The 17,880-nt window shown below is 46.7% G+C and overlaps 1 protein-coding gene across 4 annotated transcripts in view; it reads left to right on the top strand.

Moving 5' to 3' along the window:
- CACNB1 (calcium voltage-gated channel auxiliary subunit beta 1) overlaps positions 1 to 17,880 on the top strand; it is a 136,569-nt gene that overhangs the window by 5,513 nt on the left and 113,176 nt on the right. For 3 of the 4 annotated variants that reach the window (XM_040330648.1, XM_040330647.1, XM_040330650.1), the window contains exon 2: positions 357 to 440. In XM_040330648.1, the coding sequence (XP_040186582.1) occupies positions 357 to 440 (84 nt within the window). Of the gene's footprint in view, positions 1 to 356; positions 441 to 15,810; positions 15,938 to 17,880 lie in introns of those variants that run through there. The other variant, XM_040330651.1, reaches the window with a different exon arrangement.

The raw sequence follows: 17,880 nt of genomic DNA, 5'->3' as shown, positions 1-17,880 counted from the left end.
TATATATATATATATATATATATATATATATATATATATATATATAAGCTATTTCAGCATATAACAGAGTTAGAGGCATACAATTACTGCAGGACAATTTGTATACTCTGGCTAAGTTTTGTCAAAAAAAGAAGAAAAAAAAATATCTGCATTGCCCGCGATACCGTTCATTGCACCAGAAAACAGCTGCTAGAATTTGATTGGTTGCTGCTAAAAATCTACAGTAGGAACATTTCTACTATTTTACAAATCAGACCTATTTAACCCAAAGGTATAAGTCCTATCTGAATGTCACTGCCTTCTTCATCTATGGTCACTGCACCTGATTTACTTTTCTTTTTTTTTTTATGCATTAGGCAAAATATAAGAGAAAAAGTAGATTCAAACGGTCAGATGGCAGCACCAGCTCAGACACCACTTCAAACAGCTTTGTGCGGCAGGTAAGTCACTGCTTTTTTTTTACGCTTCGGCCTGACGTGTGAAGCACAACACGCAGGCCTCGCTAGGCCCCGGTCCTGGGTTCCCATGGAAACCAGCACCAGGGAAGAGATGCTCCTACGTCAGGGGATGGAAATGACAAACACTAATTAACTAACAGAGAGAGAGAGAGGAGATGCTGAAGAATGGTACAATAAAAGGGAGAGGATGAACAGGGGAGGAGGGACAAAGAAGGATTTATATGTGGGATAAAACAGATCTACAAATGGGATTTTGTGAAATAAAAGATACAGAGGATGATCTACTCCTAAAAAAAAGGATTATAAATACAAACAATTCTGATGAAGATAGAAAACAATACAACCAGTGGGGGTTATTCACTAAAACTGGGAAGTGCAGAATTTGGTGGAGCGCTGTATAGCAACCAATCAGCTTCCAGGTTTTATTGCCAAAGCGTCACTGAACAAGGTGAAGTTAGAAGCTGATTGGCTACTAGACATGTGCAGACTGGAATATTTTGTTTCGTTTTTTCGTTTTCGTTTGGAAAATACATTTATTTAGTTACTCCCAAAAATCGTTTTGATTTATTTTGTTTTTCGTTGGGGAATAGCTTTCGTCCGAAAATCCAATAATACTTGGTTTCTGTCGAATGGTCAAAAGAATATTCGACGGAACGTCGAATCGTACATTTCCGTTCGAATATTCCGCCTACAAGAATTCTAATGTTGTATGACTAGTAATAATGTCGAATCTATTCTCTATAATGTCGAATCTATTTTCTCATAAATCGAAATCTATTCTCTGTAATGTCGAATCTATTATTTCTATAGTGTAGAATCTTTTCTCTATGATGTCGAATCTTTTCCCTATAATGTCGAATCTCTCTATATCGAATTTTTACCGCAACGAAAACGAAAATAAAGCATTTTTTATGTCGGATCTTTCGTTTTTCGTTTCTTGCACTTTCGTTATCGTTTGTTAAAACGATAACGAAAAAAATGATTTTCGGACGAAAATGCATTCTAACGAAAACGAATGCACATGTCTATTGGCTACTATACACAGCTGCACCAGATTTTGCTCTCTCCACTTTTAGTAAATCAACCCCGGGGTCAGCTGGTATTTCGGATTTTTGAATGTTGCTTTGCAGGAAAATAAAAGTTTGACTTGCCTATAAAAATAGTTTTATGGTTGTATAGTAGAGCACCCAGGCTTTGTCATAGACGATTGTCCAGTCACCTGAAGGTAGTAGCATATAACCCAGTTATCTATGACTAAAGGCCCGTACACACAATCAGCAAATCGTACGAAAAATACCGCTTTCGAAACGATCGTACGATAATCTTATCATTAGTACACAGCTTTCAAGAGTTGATCAGGACAGGTCATGCGAAAATTATCCGATGGGACAAGCAGGAACATTTTTCTTGTACCAGTTCGTAAGATTTTCATTTAATCAGTACAGTTTTCGTCCGAAAATACAATACATGACATCCAGTGGTGGTGCGTCCATAAGGGCGCATGGGCGCCGCCCCCTCTCTCCATCCACACCCTCTATCACCAATAGATAGATTCATGCACAGCATGAATCTATCTATGGCAGCGGCTGACACCCCCTATTTAGGCGCCCCTTTTCGGGCGACAGGCACCTGGATTACAGTGGCAGGGTATTTTTTTGAAGCACCTGATTGGAGCCGTAGGCTCTAATAGGCATCAAAAAAGGTGAACAGCAAGCGCCATACTCGCAGTTCACTCAGCTGTGTGTTAGGAAAGTGAATGAATATTCGCTTTCCTAACACTGAACCACCTCTCTGCCAATCCGGTGCTTCTGTTAACTGTCACCTGATTGGCTGAAACAACAGTCGCTGTGATTATCAGGCGCCCAATCATAGGAGAGGACAGGAGGAGCAGGCGGGAGAAGACATCGAGGAGGAGCATGGATGACACCGAACACCATTTGCCGCTTGCAGGACATCAACTGCTGCCTCATGGGGTATATAACTGTGTAAGTCCTGGGCAGACGGTGGGCGGGGGCATTCGATTGGTACAGTGGCAACATTTGGGGAACAGTGGCAGCTTTTAATGGGTACAATGTCTGCGTTTGATGGTACAGTGGCTGTGTTTGATGGTACAGTGGCTGCGTTTGGAGGGCACAGTGGCTTCGTTTGGAGGGCATAGTGGCTGCGTTTGGAGGGCACAGTGGCTGCGTTTGATGGTACAGTATCTGCGTTTGATGGTACAGTGGCTGTGTTTGGAGGGCACAGTGTTTGCGTTTGATGGTACAGTGTCTGCGTTTGATGGTACAGTGTCTGCGTTTGATGGTACAGTGACTGCGTTTGATGGGCACAGTGAGGCTGCAATTTTTTGCACCCTCTTAAAAATTTTGATCACCAGCCGCCATTGATGACATTACTAGTGAATTTTTGTAACTTTAGTAACCTCTTCATTTTCCATATGAGACTAGCATGTAAAAAAGGACGACCATTCGTCTCGTTGTGTGTGTACTATACTACACAATCAATAAATCACATTTTTAATTGCTGGAGAAATAGCTTCTTGTATAAAGGCATTTTTCTTTGTATTTTTCCATCCTAACAAAGGCATCAATAATCCCTGGCCTTTCAATGTAATGGATCTTAGCTTAGCATTTATTGTATGCCTGGAAAGTGTTGGAGATGGGGAGAAATGTTGTTTGCTTTATTATATTTGGGCATCCTGGTAAAAAGCCAAATAGATGCCTGTATTCCAAATTCCTTTTGTCTGTCTATTGTACATTTTATAAAGCACAAATACTGTACATGTAGTAGCCTGCGCTACTACGGCGATAGCCAGGATCTCCTGGGTGCCATGCCAAGCAACTGCCATTCTGTATGGTAACCACAGGGGATCAGTCACTTTTCATAGCCGCCATTCAGCTTGCGTTTTTCCTAATGGATGCAAAGCATTCTCTGATTGGATAAGGTAGACAGGATGGATGACAGTGTCGTGATTTCCATGTCATCTAATCAGAGAACACTTTTGCCCGGATTCACAGAGAATGGGCGCACATTACGCCGCCGTAGCGCATCTCAATGTACGCTACGCCGACGCAGCGCAGAGAGGCAAGCATGGAATTCACAAAGTCAATGCTGCCAAAACTGCGCTGGGTGTCGAAGGCGTAAGTCGGCGTAGGTGGAAGTGGGTGTGAGCCATGCAAACCCATGCAAATGAGGCGTGACCCCATGCAAATGATGGTTTGAGAGCCAGACAAGTATGATGAACGAACTGCGCATGCGTCGTGTCGTGGACGCATCCCCGTGCGCATGCTCATAACCACGTCGGAACAACTACCTAAGATACGCCGAATCACTGCCTACGCCATGAACGTAATCTACGCCCATCCAGACACACGTCCAACGTAAACTACGTAAAAAACGCGGCTTCTGTTCCCTGATGCAGACCTTTACATGTCTGCTGCTGAGTTACACCTCCTTTATGGGGCTTAACTTTACGCCGGATGTACAACTTACGCGCACCTCTCGTAGCCTGCATCCGGCGAGCGCAGGTTCGTGAATCACCGGATTTTCCTCATTTGCATATTTGAATGGCAGTGCCACCATGCGGCCAGCGTAAATGTGCGCCCACCCTACGCCGGCGTAGGCAAGTTACCTCGGCGGGATTAAGCCTGTTTTTAGGCGTATCTTAGTTTGTGGGTACGGCGCACAGATACGGCGGCACATATTTGCACTTACGCGGCGTATCTGGAGATACGTCGGCGCAAGTGCTTTGTGAATCCTGGGCCTTTGCATTCATCAAGAAATATACAAGGTTTTCTCTGAATGGTGCCAATGCTGAGAAAGTGACCCCCTGTGGTTGCTATGCAGAAGGGCAGCTGCCCAGGACAGCACCTGGAGGATCGAGGCCTTCATAGCAGCCAGGGCTACTACAGTGATTTACAGCTTCCACATAGGCCGATCAGGTATCACATATGCAGACTTACATTGGGCCAATATAAGCAGTCACTTCCTGTCTGCATGCACTAAGGGTAGGCAACCTCGGCACTCCAGCTGTGGTGAAACTACAAATCCCATCATGCCTCTGACTCTAGGTGTCATGCCTGTGATTGTCAGGGTCTTGCAATGGAGGGTCGAGGTTGCCTTTCTAAGCATAGTACACACTAATTCATAGCTCGGGTTGAAGCTGCTGTACTAAAAATATGATGTTAGTTTATCTCCCCTGCTGTGCTATTGTGTTCTGACAGTGGGGAACTGGTCAGCAGAGCATTTTCGTTCAGGACCCTTCGACAGCAGCTACCATGTTGAGGGCATATGGCCTGGCACGGTTAAGGAGGGGGGGCGCTCGCTAGTCCCCACCCCCTTTCCTGACCGGCCGGGCTGCTGGTCAGATACGGGTCTGGTATGAATTTTGGGGGGACCCTGTGCCGTTTTTTCCGTTTTTAAAATTTGGCGTGGAGTTCCCCCTTAACCACTTCCTTACTGGGCACATATACCCCTTCCTGACCAAGTGAAATTTCAGCTTGTGGCACTGCGTCACTTTAACTGACAAATGCACAGTCGTGTGACGTGGCTCCCAAACAAAATTGGCGTCCTTTTTTCCCCACAAATAGAGCTTTCTTTTGGTGGTATTTGCTCGCCTCTGCGGCTTTTATTTTTTGCGCTATAAACAAAAATAGAGCGACAATTTTGAAAAAAAAAACTATATTTTTTACTTTTTGCTATAATAAATAGTATAATAAATAGCCCAATTTAAAAAAAAAAATTTCTCAGTCTAGGCGATACGTATTCTTCTACATATTTTTGGGGAAAAAAAATAAAAAAAATCGCAAGAAGCGTCTGGTTTGCGCAAAAGTTATTGCGCTTACAAAATAGGGGACAGAATTATTTTTTTTTATTTTTTTTTTTTACTACTAATGGCGGCGATCAGCATTTTTTTCGTGACTGCGACATTATGGCGGACACATCGGACACATTTTTGGCGCCATTCACATTTACAGGGATCAGTGCTATAAATATGCACTAATTACTGTATAAATGTGACTGGCATTGAAGGGGTTAACACTAGGGGGTGAGGAAGGGGTTAAATGTGTACCCTGAATTGTGTTCTAACTGTGTGTGGAGGGGGGGTGACCGATCTGTGTCCCTATGTACAAGGGACACAGATCGGTCTCCTCTGTCCCCTGACAGGACATGGATCTCTGTGTTTACACACAGAGCTCCACGTCTTGTCCCTGTAGCCGCCGATCCCGAGTGCCTGGCGGACATCACGGCCGCCAGGCCCTCGCATCGGCATCTCAGCGATGCGGCGAGCACGCGCGCGCCGCCGTCGGATGCGCGCGCGTCCGCGCCGGTGGATGCGCACGCAGGCCGTCTTTTTACGGTCTGTTAGGGATTCAGAACCACCCCGCGGCCGTAAAAAGTCGTACGGCCGTCAGGTAGTGGTTAAGATTCATATCAAACACAGTACCTGGTATTGGCAGGGATCCAAGTCGGATCCCTGTTCATTGAAAGTCATATACTGTATATTCATTGAAAGTCATTGAAAGACATATATCGGCTTCAAGTTGCAGGGTAAAGTCGGATCCAAAGTAGTACTAGTGTTGTGTCGCACCAGTGTAAACCCGGCCTACAGGGTGGAAGGGTAGGTAGGTTCAGGTGCACAGTCACAAACTTAGGAAACACTCCTGTTTCCAGCAAACAGTTCTCGTTGCCACTCTAGCCAGAGTGGGTATTGCTCACCCAGATAGGTCCCTCTCGCTGGCCTAGCAGCCGGGATGGCGCACAAAGTAAAGTACAGTTTCTGCCAAAGACCTTCCTTTCTTGGTGAGATACTTTGGTCCGGAATCCTCTGCCACAGGATTCAGCACCCAGATCTCTTTAGCTTTTCTCACTAGAACTTTTAGACCCGACAGGCGACACTGTCAGGCCTCTCGGTGTGCGGTGCATCCTTCGATGAAGCTTCCAGGCCCTCTCCTAATGTACCAGCCTCTTGCATGGTCCTTACCAGGATAGGTCCTCCCCTGGTTCCCTTCATCAAGTGGCTTCCTCCCGCAGGACGGACAGCACAGGATCATCTCAGTGGTATAGGCCCACCAGACAAAGCCCTGGTCCTTGAGCCAGGATTCACAACACACACCCCCCAGCCAGGCGGGCCACGAGGCGCGAACGGACCCCGCACCAATGGCGTCTGTCTCTTATGTACCCCTCCCCAGCATGCACAGCAGGGTAACCACTCCCACTAATTCACTGCTGAGGGGGACACTGGCTGCTGCCACCATTGGCCTAGAGTGGTAATGACACCCCCAGGCGATCAATGGTGGATACTCCCAGCACAGCCATGGCTAGAACAGAGGCTAAATTGCCTGTAATCACTCTGGTCTGAGCCAAATAACAGCTCAGACCCCCATTAAATTTGAAGCAGCGCCTGTTCATCAGGAGCAAGGCGCTACATATATACCGTTGGTGGTTGATATAAAAGCACAGAAAATGGTTTAGGTTAATGTGTATATCCCCTCTCTCTTTCAGCCACAATTTTTAAACAACATTATTGACAAACTAGCACCATTAATTCCCCTCCAGATGGTATTTACTGGTGACTTCAATAACATCTTAGATAGTTCTCTGGATACCTCAAATCTCCTCTGACCTTCCTCCTCAGATTTGTTGCTATGGGCAAATACTATCCTATATCTGTTACATACGTTGTCCAGTCATCCAGCATAGTCCTGGTGTTTGGGAGCAATTCATTTATTCAAGTGGTGGCTGAAACCTCATGTAGCGCCCCCTTACTTTCAGTATGGGCACTACGCTAAAGTTAGTGGGGAATGGGAGAGTTATTTTGCTCCCATTCACAATTTGTTAAATTGCAGGGCTGCTGTCCTTTCAGAACTGGCTTGTAGGTCAGTCTGCGTTTCAGGGGTGCGTTTCCACCTCCGGGCGGAAGTTGGTGCTAGAGGGGTTCTGGCAGAGCCACTTTTGCCCAGCAGCCAATAAGAGGAGTTTTTCCCTCGCTGGGCGTGCTGGGGAAGGGTATATCTGGGGCAGACGCCATTGATTCTAGGTCCTTTTCGCGGGGTCCGAGTTCCAGGTGCGGCATCCACCTTCAGGGTGCGCGCATCCATGGAGCTGGCTGGAGTTGCGCACCATGCTGAGCTCCATCCTGATGCGGAAAGGGGCCCCAGTGACTTGCTGGGTCCCAACCTTTGCTAAGAGGATCCTAAGCTGAGAGCTGTGCGGTGGGGAATCGGCTCAGGGAGAACGCCTATTTAAGTTACCTTCTTGACTTGGTCATCACTTAAGTATCACTGGGAGGAACAGGCCTCTGCCACAGGCTTGACAATTTGAGATTTGTGAAATTAGATTTAGTGAGTCCTCCCAGTCAGTTCAGATAGTGTCACCCACTGACAGCTTGAGCATACCTGTCATGCAGTGTGGTGACCGGATCCCTGATGGTTCGTCTAGGCCTCCCAGGCAACCTCTGATTCTAGGTTCTCCCGAGCCAATCCCCCATCGCACAGCTCCCGGCTTAGGATCCTCTCAGCAGAAGGTTAGGACCCAGCCAGTCGGGGCCCATGGATGCGCGCACCCTGAAGTTGGGTACCGCACCTGGAACTCGGGCCTCGCACAGAACAGAGCAGCCAAAAGGCAGTTGCCCAGATATATCCCCCTCCCAGCATGCCCAACGAGGGAAGACCTCTTCTGATTGGCTGCTAGGAGAAGGTGGGTCTGTCAGAACCCCTCTAGCGCCAGCTGATAACGCACGCCCGGAGCACAGACTGACCCACAGGACAAATTCTGAAAATTGGCAACAGCCTAAATTTTCATAAACTGTGAATGGGAATAAACTAATCCTCCCATTCCTAGTTATTCTAGCATAGCGCCCGTACTAAAAAGTAAGGGGGCGCTACACAGGTATATTGCAGCTGTCAACTGGTGACTTTAACTGAATTTACTGGGAGGATTCGCTCAATCCAATTATTGCACCCTAAATCGCTAGGCCTGTGGCAGAGGTCTGTTCCTCCCAGCGATTTGCAAGTGAAACTTCGGCTGCCAGGCTTGTGGTAGAAGTCTGTCTGGGGGCACTTTACCCACTCTGGCTAGAGTGGCGACGAACTGATCTCATGATTACTAGGAGCAGGACTGCTCTTTTCATATCCAAGGCCTGATACTAAAGTTGTTCTCATGCTTCATCAACCTTTCCTGTCTTGTCTTATCTTGATGTTGGCCATGTTGGGCCTTGGAATAAAGCATTGAAGAAAATCCAATTGATGACTGGACCTTCGCTCATTGCCTCAACTCACTAGTATCACCCCTAGACACCCTGCAAGGTAACTCAATACGCCGATCCCACAAACAACCAGCGGCTCCTCCTGGGGTAGCGCTACACTCATATTTGTCTATGGACATCTTGGATCAAACGCTTTATAACCTTTAACCTCCCATCCATGCATAAAGCTGTGCCTGGAAACTGGCCCTGGGTTAGTTACAAGAGAAAGAGGTAGTTATACAAGGTGCCCCTAAATTACAGACCTTTTAACCTACAAACCTTCATTCTGCATCTGAGTGGGTTGTGTGAGACACCTTTAAAATAGTTCTGTGGGGAGAGTATATTTCTGCTATCAAGTCTGCCTGAGTAGGACATATTGCTGCTCTCTGGCAGTTGCAGGAAGCCAAGAGGCGATGTGCTGCCAACTTGGTTTACACATGGCTCAAAATGTCCTTTAGGAGGAGGGCTCAGTCTCTATTTGAATAGGATGATAAGAATGGGAAACTACTGGCTTTATTATTTGAGGACCAACAGGCCCAAACCAATATTTCCTGTATTAAGACTTCAGATTGGCCCGTAACTACTGATCCTGATTAAATAATGCGTGCCTTACTGGACTTTTACAATAGCCTGTATGCTCCCACCACCGTATGATGAAGATGTCATGGAGGCTCTACCCCAGGGATGTCCAAACTTTTTTCAAAGAGGGCCACATTTGATGAAGTGAACATGCTCGAGGGCCGACCATTTTGCCTGACATTCTTTGAACCATTAAAATTTGATCTAAGTGTGTTAGTCCGAGCAACTAATACACTGCCCAACAAGAATTCTCTTGCCTTTGTGGCTGTGTGTGATGAAGAGATGAGCTTGGGCGTGTTATTTGGATATACTGTATATATCTATTTTCTGGCCCCAACGAATCCCCAAGCGCTGCTCAGGACTAAGAATGAACTTGGGCGTGTTATTTGGATAAACCGTATTTATCAGCGTATAACACGCACAGCCTCACCATTGCCATGAATGCAGCCTTACCATTACCATGAATGCAGCCTTACCATTGCCATGAATGCAGCCTCACCATTGCCATGAATGAAGCCTTACATTGCAATCAATGCAGCCTTACCATTGCCATCAGTGCAGCCTGATCGATGCCCATCTGCAGCCTCAGAGGGGACAGGGAGGGGGAGGGACAAGTGCCGTCAGATTACAAACAGGACAATTTCTTGTTTACTCTGTGGCCTCTTTTATACAAAGTCCCGCCTCCTATGATAAACAGAACAGTCATCCAATGGCATCCCAGGAAACGGGACTTTTACAGACACCGCCGTGTAAACAGAAGATTCTCTTCATGTTATCTGACGGCGCACGTCCTGTCCCCTCCGAGGCAGCGCCGATAAATACGGTATATATCTTTTGTGGCTCTCAGGGCACATGTGAGGCTGCAATGGCTATATATATCCAAATCCCCAGGGGGGCCATATTAAATCACCAGAGGGGCCACAATTGGCCCCGGGCCAGACTTTGGACATGCCTGCTCTACCCCTATCCCTTTCCTATACCCAGTTCATGGAATGGGTGCTCATACTGTCAGGGCCGACCCTACCATGTGTCCCGCTGGGTCCATTGGACCCAGGTGGCACTTTGAGAGGGGCAAAAATTTGGTTCACACCGCCGGCACCAGATCAGATGTACAGCTTTCCTCCACCTGGCCCAGCAGGCACGGCAGGTCTGTCCCTTTTAATAACGTTGTCATTGACACGTGCGCACTGTAGCAAACTCAAGCAATGGCACGTACGTGAGTGTGCCGTTACTGGCGGCTCCCGTGCTCATGTGCGGGAGTGACGTCATCGCGGCTCCGGCCAATCCCAGCGCCGGAGCGCACGATAGCCGGAATTAACTCCGGGAGTGATGTCGGTCACCGGAGCGGTGTACGAGGATGGCTGCAGGGGCTTCGATCTCAGGTAAGTAATTCATAATGCATACTAGCTCATTGTGCCTTTGTCTTGTAGGGTTTTTTTTTCATAGGGTTTACAACCACTTTAAGGCCAATTCTCACCTTTGCATTTTTAGTGCTTTTTGCATTTTGCAGATTTGTACTACAGTCCATTTAACATCTGCAAAATGCAAAAAGCACAAAAAAATGCATAGGTGTAAATCAGGCCTAATGCCTTGTACATACGATCGGAATTTCCGATGGAAAAAGTTAGACGGAATTTTTTCATCGGATATTCCGACCGTGTGTGTGCCCCATCTGAGTTTTTCCATCGCAAATTTCCGATGGACTTAGAAATTCATTGCATGAATCTATCTATGGTGATAGAGAGGTGCAGGAGAGAGGGGCGGCACTCCTGCACCCTCTATGGACGCACCGACACTGCCTTTGGGGAGATATCTCTTGAAGTTTTATGACTTGCCTCTGATTCTATGACCACAAAGCATTGTGTACACATGCATTATGGATGACCTTACACTTTGCTGGGGTTGAATGTGCCAGGTCTTAACCATATTAGCTTCATGGGATCAATACCTATCATGTTGTCAACTGCACAGGGATACAGGAAGAGGGGTGGGGGAGTAGAGAACTATATCTAAAGCCCCGTACTCACAGGCCGAATGTTGGGAGACAAGGGCTGGTTCAAAAAAAGACAGCTGACATTCAGCCTGTGTGTATGTCGGTCTGTCCAACAGAAGCCGTTTGGCTAGCTTCTGTTGGACATGCATGCTGGAAAACCAGCAACCGACTGACTCCAGATCCAAGCTCTTAGCCAATGGCAGAGAGCGCTGATCTGAGTGTTCGGGGGGGGGGGCACCCCCCTGTCAGAACACAACTTCTCAGCGGGGGTGATCGCTGTACTAACCTAGCATGGTTAGTACAGCGGCGCCGACCGTAGCTGTCAGTTTTTTTTCTTGCAATCCACTTGATTGCACAAAAAAATAAACCGCAGTGTGTACACCACCCAATTTGATTGCACAATCCTCTTTAGATCTATCGAACACGTAGTTGAAGGTAAGAGCCTGCCCATAGGCGCGCACACAGGGTGTGCCCAGGCACACCCTAATCGCCCTGTGCAGAGGGAGGTGAGAGGTAGGTGTCCCGCTGTCTGTATATTAGAGGGAGGTGAGAGGTAGGTGTCCCGATGTCTTTATAATAGAGGGAGGTGAGAGGTAGGTGTCCCGCTGTTTGTATAATAGAGGGAGGTGAGAGGTAGGTGTCCTGCTGTCTGTATAATAGAGGGAGGTGAGAGGTAGGTATCCCACTGTCTGTATAATAGAGGGAGGTGAGAGGTAGGTGTCCTGCTGTCTGTATAATAGAGGTAGGTGTCCTTCTGTCTGTACTTTATATTAGGAAGGCGAGAGGTCAGTGCCCTGCTGTCTGTACTGTATATTAGGATGGCAAGAGGTAGGTGCCCTGCTGTCTGTACTGTATATTAGAAATGTGAGTGGTCAGTGCCCTGCTGTCTGTACTGTATATTAGGATGGTAGGAGGTAGGTGCCCTGCTGTCTGTACTGTATATTAGGAAGGTGAGAGGTAGGTGCCCTGCTGTCTGTATAATAGAGGGAGGTGAGAGGTAGGTGTCCCACTGTCTGTATAATAGAGGGAGGTGAGAGGTAGGTGTCCCGGTGTCTGTATAATAGAGGGAGGTGAGAGGTAGGTATCCCGCTGTCTGTATAATAGAGGGAGGTGCGACTTCAGGCACAGATGTCTATGCAAGTTGCAACTGAAAGAGCCAAAAGCAGTGCAGGAACTACTTTTATAAATCGGTGCCGCACCGCAAAGACGGTGTCGCACCGATATGAACAGTTCCAATGCCGACAATAGGGTGCGACTTTGACCAGTTATCTGCTCAGTATACACATTGAGATGTGGATGTAGGGATCTCCCCTGCTGCGCCATTGTATTCTGGCAGCAGGGTTGGCATTGGCTGCAGCGAATGATCGAATGATGGTTTTCCAGTCTTCTGTTGAGCACGTGGACTGAACTCAAATTTCAATATAATAATGGGGTTTATAGTTTTCCACAATGATCTGACACATTGCAATACCCACTGATGGCACGTGATTACTCTGTACTCCTACTTGGATTTGTGTTGCACTGTAGCACTGCTGGTGTGTAATATTATGCAATGCCACCAGGTTGCCTTCTTGCATAAAACCCACAATGTAGAATTGTTTCTTTTGTAGACATTAATGTTTTGCTTATTAAAGACTTCTAGTTTTTTCTCTTGTTGGCATTTCAAATGTCTTAAAAGAAATGTAATATACCTCTTGGTAAATGCAGCTGGGAAGCTAGATTTCTTATACAAACTGCTGTGGGGTGTAGGAGGGGCCAAATGGGGCATGAACATAATTTCCTTTACCATCTTCTTGTAAATTGTTACTTTGTAAAATGGTATAGAGTAGTACCAACAGATAGCTCTTGCATTTCACTTTATTCCTAGGAAAGCACTACTCCTAAAGCTGAACTCCAGCTTTTGCTACACTTTACATGGGGACAAGGAAGTAGCTTTAGCACAGGTAAAGGTAGAATGGAACAATCTATGGTTCGCGGCTGGGGACAATGAATAGGTTATCACGGGTAAAGGTAGAATGGAACAATCTACAGTTCACGGCTGGGGACCATGAAGTAGGTTTAACACAGGAAAAGGTAGAATAGAACAATCTACAATTCATGGCTGGGGACCATTAAGTAGCTTTAGCACAGGTAAAGGTAGAATGGAACAATGTATGGTTCACGGCTGGGGACCATGAAGTAGGTTTAACACAGGAAAAGGTAGAATAGAACAATCTACAATTCATGGCTGGGGACCATTAAGTAGCTTTAGCACAGGTAAAGGTAGAATGGAATAATTTACAGTTCACGGCTGGGGATCATGAAGTAGGTTTAGCACAGGTAAAGGTAGAACAGAACAATCTACAGTTCATGGCTGGGGACCATTAAGTAGCTTTAGCACAGGTAAAGGTAGAATGGAATAATTTACAGTTCGCGGCTGGGGATCATGAATTAGGTTTAGCACAGGTAAAGGTAGAATGGAACAATGTATGGTTCACAGCTGGGAACAATGAAGTATGTTTAGCACAGGTAACGGTAGAATGGAACAATATACAGTTCACGGCTGGGGACCGTGAATTAGGTTTAGCACAGGTAAAGGTAGAATGGAACAATTTACAGTTCACGGAAAGGGACCATGAAGTAGGTTTACCACGGGTAAAGGTAGAATGGAACAATGTACAGTTCATGACTGGGGACCGTGAGGTAGGTTTAGCACAGGTAAAGGTAGACTGAAACAATGTACGGTTCAGGGATGGGGACCACGAAGTAGCTTTAGCACAGGTAAAGGTAAAATTGAACAATCTGCCTCTACTAAACCTACTTCATGGTCCCCAGCCATGAACTGTAGATTGTTCCATTCTACCTTTACCTGTGCTAAAGCTACTTCATGGTCCCCAGCCGTAAACTGTAAAGGTAGAATGGAACAATCTACAGTTCACGGCTGGGGACCATGAAGTAGGCTTATCATGGGTAAAGGTGTCTGTGTATTAGGAGGAGGTGAGAGGTAGGTGTGCTGCTGCCTGTTTATTAGGAGATGGTAAAAAGGTAGGTGTTCTACTATTTGTGTAATAAGACAATGTGAGAGGTAGGTTTCCTGGTGTCTGTAAATTAGGAGATGAGAGGTAGGTGCCTTGCTGTTTGTGTATTAGGACAAGGTGAGAGGTAGGTATGCTGCTGTCTGTGTATTAGAACAAGGTAAAGGGTAGATGTCCTGGTGTAAGTATAACAGAGGGATGTGATAGGTAGGTGCCCTGCTGTCTGTATAATAGAGGTAGGTGTCCTTCTGTCTGTACTGTATATTAGGAAGGCGAGAGGTCAGTGCCCTGCTGTCTGTACTGTATATTAGGATGGTAAGAGGTAGGTGCCCTGCTGTCTGTACTGTATATTAGGAAGGTGAGAGGTAGGTATCCCGCTGTCTGTATAATATAGGGAGGTGAGAGGTAGGTGTCCTGCTGTCTGTATAATAGAGGGAGGTGATAAGTAGGTGTCCCGCTGTCTGTATAATAGAGGGAGGTGAGAGGTAGTTGTACCGCTGTCTGTATAATAAAGGGAGGTGAGAGGTAGTTGTCCTACTGTCTGTATAATAGAGGTAGGTGTCCCGCTGTCTGTATAATAGAGGGAGGTGAGAGGTAGGTGTCCTGCTGTCTGTATAATAGAGGTAGGTGTCCCGCTGTCTGTATAATAGAGGGAGGTGAGAGGTAGGTGTCCTACTGTCTGTATAATAGAGGTAGGTGTCCCGCTGTCTGTATAATAGAGGGAGGTGAGAGGTAGGTGTCCTGCTGTCTGTATAATAGAGGTAGGTGTCCCGCTGTCTGTATAATAGAGGTAGGTGTCCCGCTGTCTGTATAATAGAGGTAGGTGTCCCGCTGTCTGTATAATAGAGGTTGGTGTCCCGCTGTCTGTATAATAGAGGTAGGTGTCCCGCTGTCTGTATAATATAGGTAGGTGTCCCGCTGTCTGTATAATAGAGGTAGGTGTTCCGCTGTCTGTATAATAGAGGTAGGTGTCCCGCTGTCTGTATAATAGAGGTAGGTGTCCCGCCGTCTGTATAATACAGGTAGGTGTCCCGCTGTCTGTATAATAGAGGTAGGTGTCCCGCTGTCTGTATAATAGAGGTAGGTGTCCCGCTGTCTGTATAATAGAGGTTGGTGTCCCGCTGTCTGTATAATAGAGGGAGGTGTCCCGCTGTCTGTATAATAGAGGTAGGTGTCCCGCTGTCTGTATAATAGAGGTAGGTGTCCCGCTGTCTGTATAATAGAGGTAGGTGTCCCGCTGTCTGTATAATAGAGGTAGGTGTCCCGCTGTCTGTATAATAGAGGTAGGTGTCCCGCTGTCTGTGTTAGAAGGTAAGGGGTAAACATGGCAATATTTGTAAATAGAAGATAAGACTGGTGTCCATATGCCTTGTGTTGTAGAAATGAGATGCCCCCCCCCCCCCCCCCCCAGTTCCTCTGGTAAATCCTATCTCCTTGCAGCGGGTGACATGTCGGCCCCCTTGCTCCTCGCTGCCCCATACAGTGCTAAATATACCCTGTCAGGTTGCAAAGGCTGCAGGATTTGTGTAACACGAGCCTGAGGCTCTGGAGAGACCTCTCGGAGGAGAGGAGCAGAATGTCTGCTCCAGAGCCTCTCACCGGAGCTGCCACCATCATGGACTCCACACCCAAAGTCCCACGTCTCGTCTTGGTGAGAAGTTTTTGTGTCTTTAATGTCTTTTCTGTGTTTATCTGTGGTAGTGAAATCTCAGCAGTCTGTGTATAAACTTCAGAGAGGTGTCATTACATATGCTGCGCTGTCATTACCCCTCTCCATTCCATCCTGCACTTTGTAGAAGGCATGTTGGGGTTCGTCTTTCCTGGGAACGTAGGTGCTTTCTGGGGTTATATTTAGGGTTTCCTTATTTATCTCAACCTTGCCAGTGTACTGTAATGCCTGTATCGGATCGGAATAGTGCCATGTGGTTAAAGTGAATTACACAACCTTTTCACCAGAGGAGAGCGTGTTTAGGGCTCAGCTACACTATTATGTCTATTTTCTATTGTGAGATCCGAATTCCTCATCAAATGATGTAATATTGATAAATTGTTCCTGCTCTTGTTTTATTGTAATTGATTTCTATAACAGGAACATCTTCCTCCATGTCTGCCAGGTGAGAGCAAGGGGTATAACAGGGGTGCCCAACCGGTGGTGCCCTTTGATGTGGCCCACGACCTCCTGCTCTGGGATGGCGGGTTGGCAAGCCCAGATGATGGGTTGCTGACCCGCTATCCTAGAGCATCAGTGCTACCATAGGACCCAGGCAGCACTTTGAGAGGCGCAGCAAATTGAACCACCAGCCGCCTCTTCTTCTTTTCTATTTACCCAGTAAATTGACGACCAAGATTTTTTCCCAGCAGTTTTGTGTGTCATGATGACAACTCACCCCCCCCCCCCCTGGGGCCACTCTGCCTGCCCCTATACTACCCTAGCCCGCTCCTATACTGCCCCTAGCCTGTCTATATACTATCCCAGTCTGCCCCTATACTACTCTAGCCTGCTCCTATACTGCCCCTAGCCTGTCTATATACTATCCCAGTCTGCACCTATACTACCCTACCCTGTCCATATACTACCATAGCCTGCCCCTATACTGCCCTAGCTTGCCCCTATACCACCCTAGCCTGTCTATATGCCACCCTAGCCTGCCCCTATACTGCCTTAACCTGTCCATATTCTACCCTAGCCTGTCCATATACTACCCTAGCCTGTCCCTATACTACCCTAGTCTGTCCTTATACTACCCTAGCCTGTCTACATGCTACCCTAGCCTGTCCCTATACTACCCTAGTCTGTCCCTATACTACCCTAGCCTGTCTACATACCACCCTAGGTTGTCCATATACTACCCTAGCCTGTCCATATGCTACTCTAAGCTGCCCCTATACTACCCTAGCCTGTCTATATACTACCCTAGCCTGTTTATATGCTACTCTAGCCTGTCTATATACTACCCTAGCCTGTCTAAATAGTACCCTGGCCTGTTTATTTGCTACTCTAGCCTGCCCCTATACTACCCTAGCCTGTCTATATACTACCCAAGCCTGTCCCTATACTGCCCTAGTCTGTCCCTATACTACCCTAGCCTGTCTACATACCACCCTAGCTTGTCCATATACTATCCTAGCCTGTCCATATGCTACTCTAAGCTGCCCCTATACTACCCTAGCCTGTCTATATACTACCCTAGCCTGTCTATATACTATCCTAGCCTGTCTAAATAGTACCCTAGCCTGTCTATATACTACCCTAGCCTGTCTAAATAGTACCATATCCTGTCTATATACTACCCTGGCCTGTTTATTTGCTACTCTAGCCTGCCCCTATACTACCCTAGCCTGTCTATATACTACCCTAGCCTGTCTAAATAGTACCCTAGCCTGTCTATATACTACCCTGGCCTGTTTATTTGCTACTCTAGCCTGCCCCTATACTACCCTAGCCTGTCTATATACTACCCAAGCCTGTCCCTATACTGCCCTAGCCAGCCCCTTGGAATTGAACATAATGGTATGCCATATAATTTTGCATATAGACAAGGTGCTGTTGCATGTAAATCTGACTTCCTGATAAATGTAATTTTAGTGTTAATT

This window comes from Rana temporaria, chromosome 12, assembly GCF_905171775.1.
Source record: "Rana temporaria chromosome 12, aRanTem1.1, whole genome shotgun sequence".
Classification (NCBI taxonomy): domain Eukaryota; kingdom Metazoa; phylum Chordata; class Amphibia; order Anura; family Ranidae; genus Rana; species Rana temporaria.
Note: the sequence above shows the minus strand (reverse complement) of the source record. Positions and strands in the feature narration are given on the sequence as shown.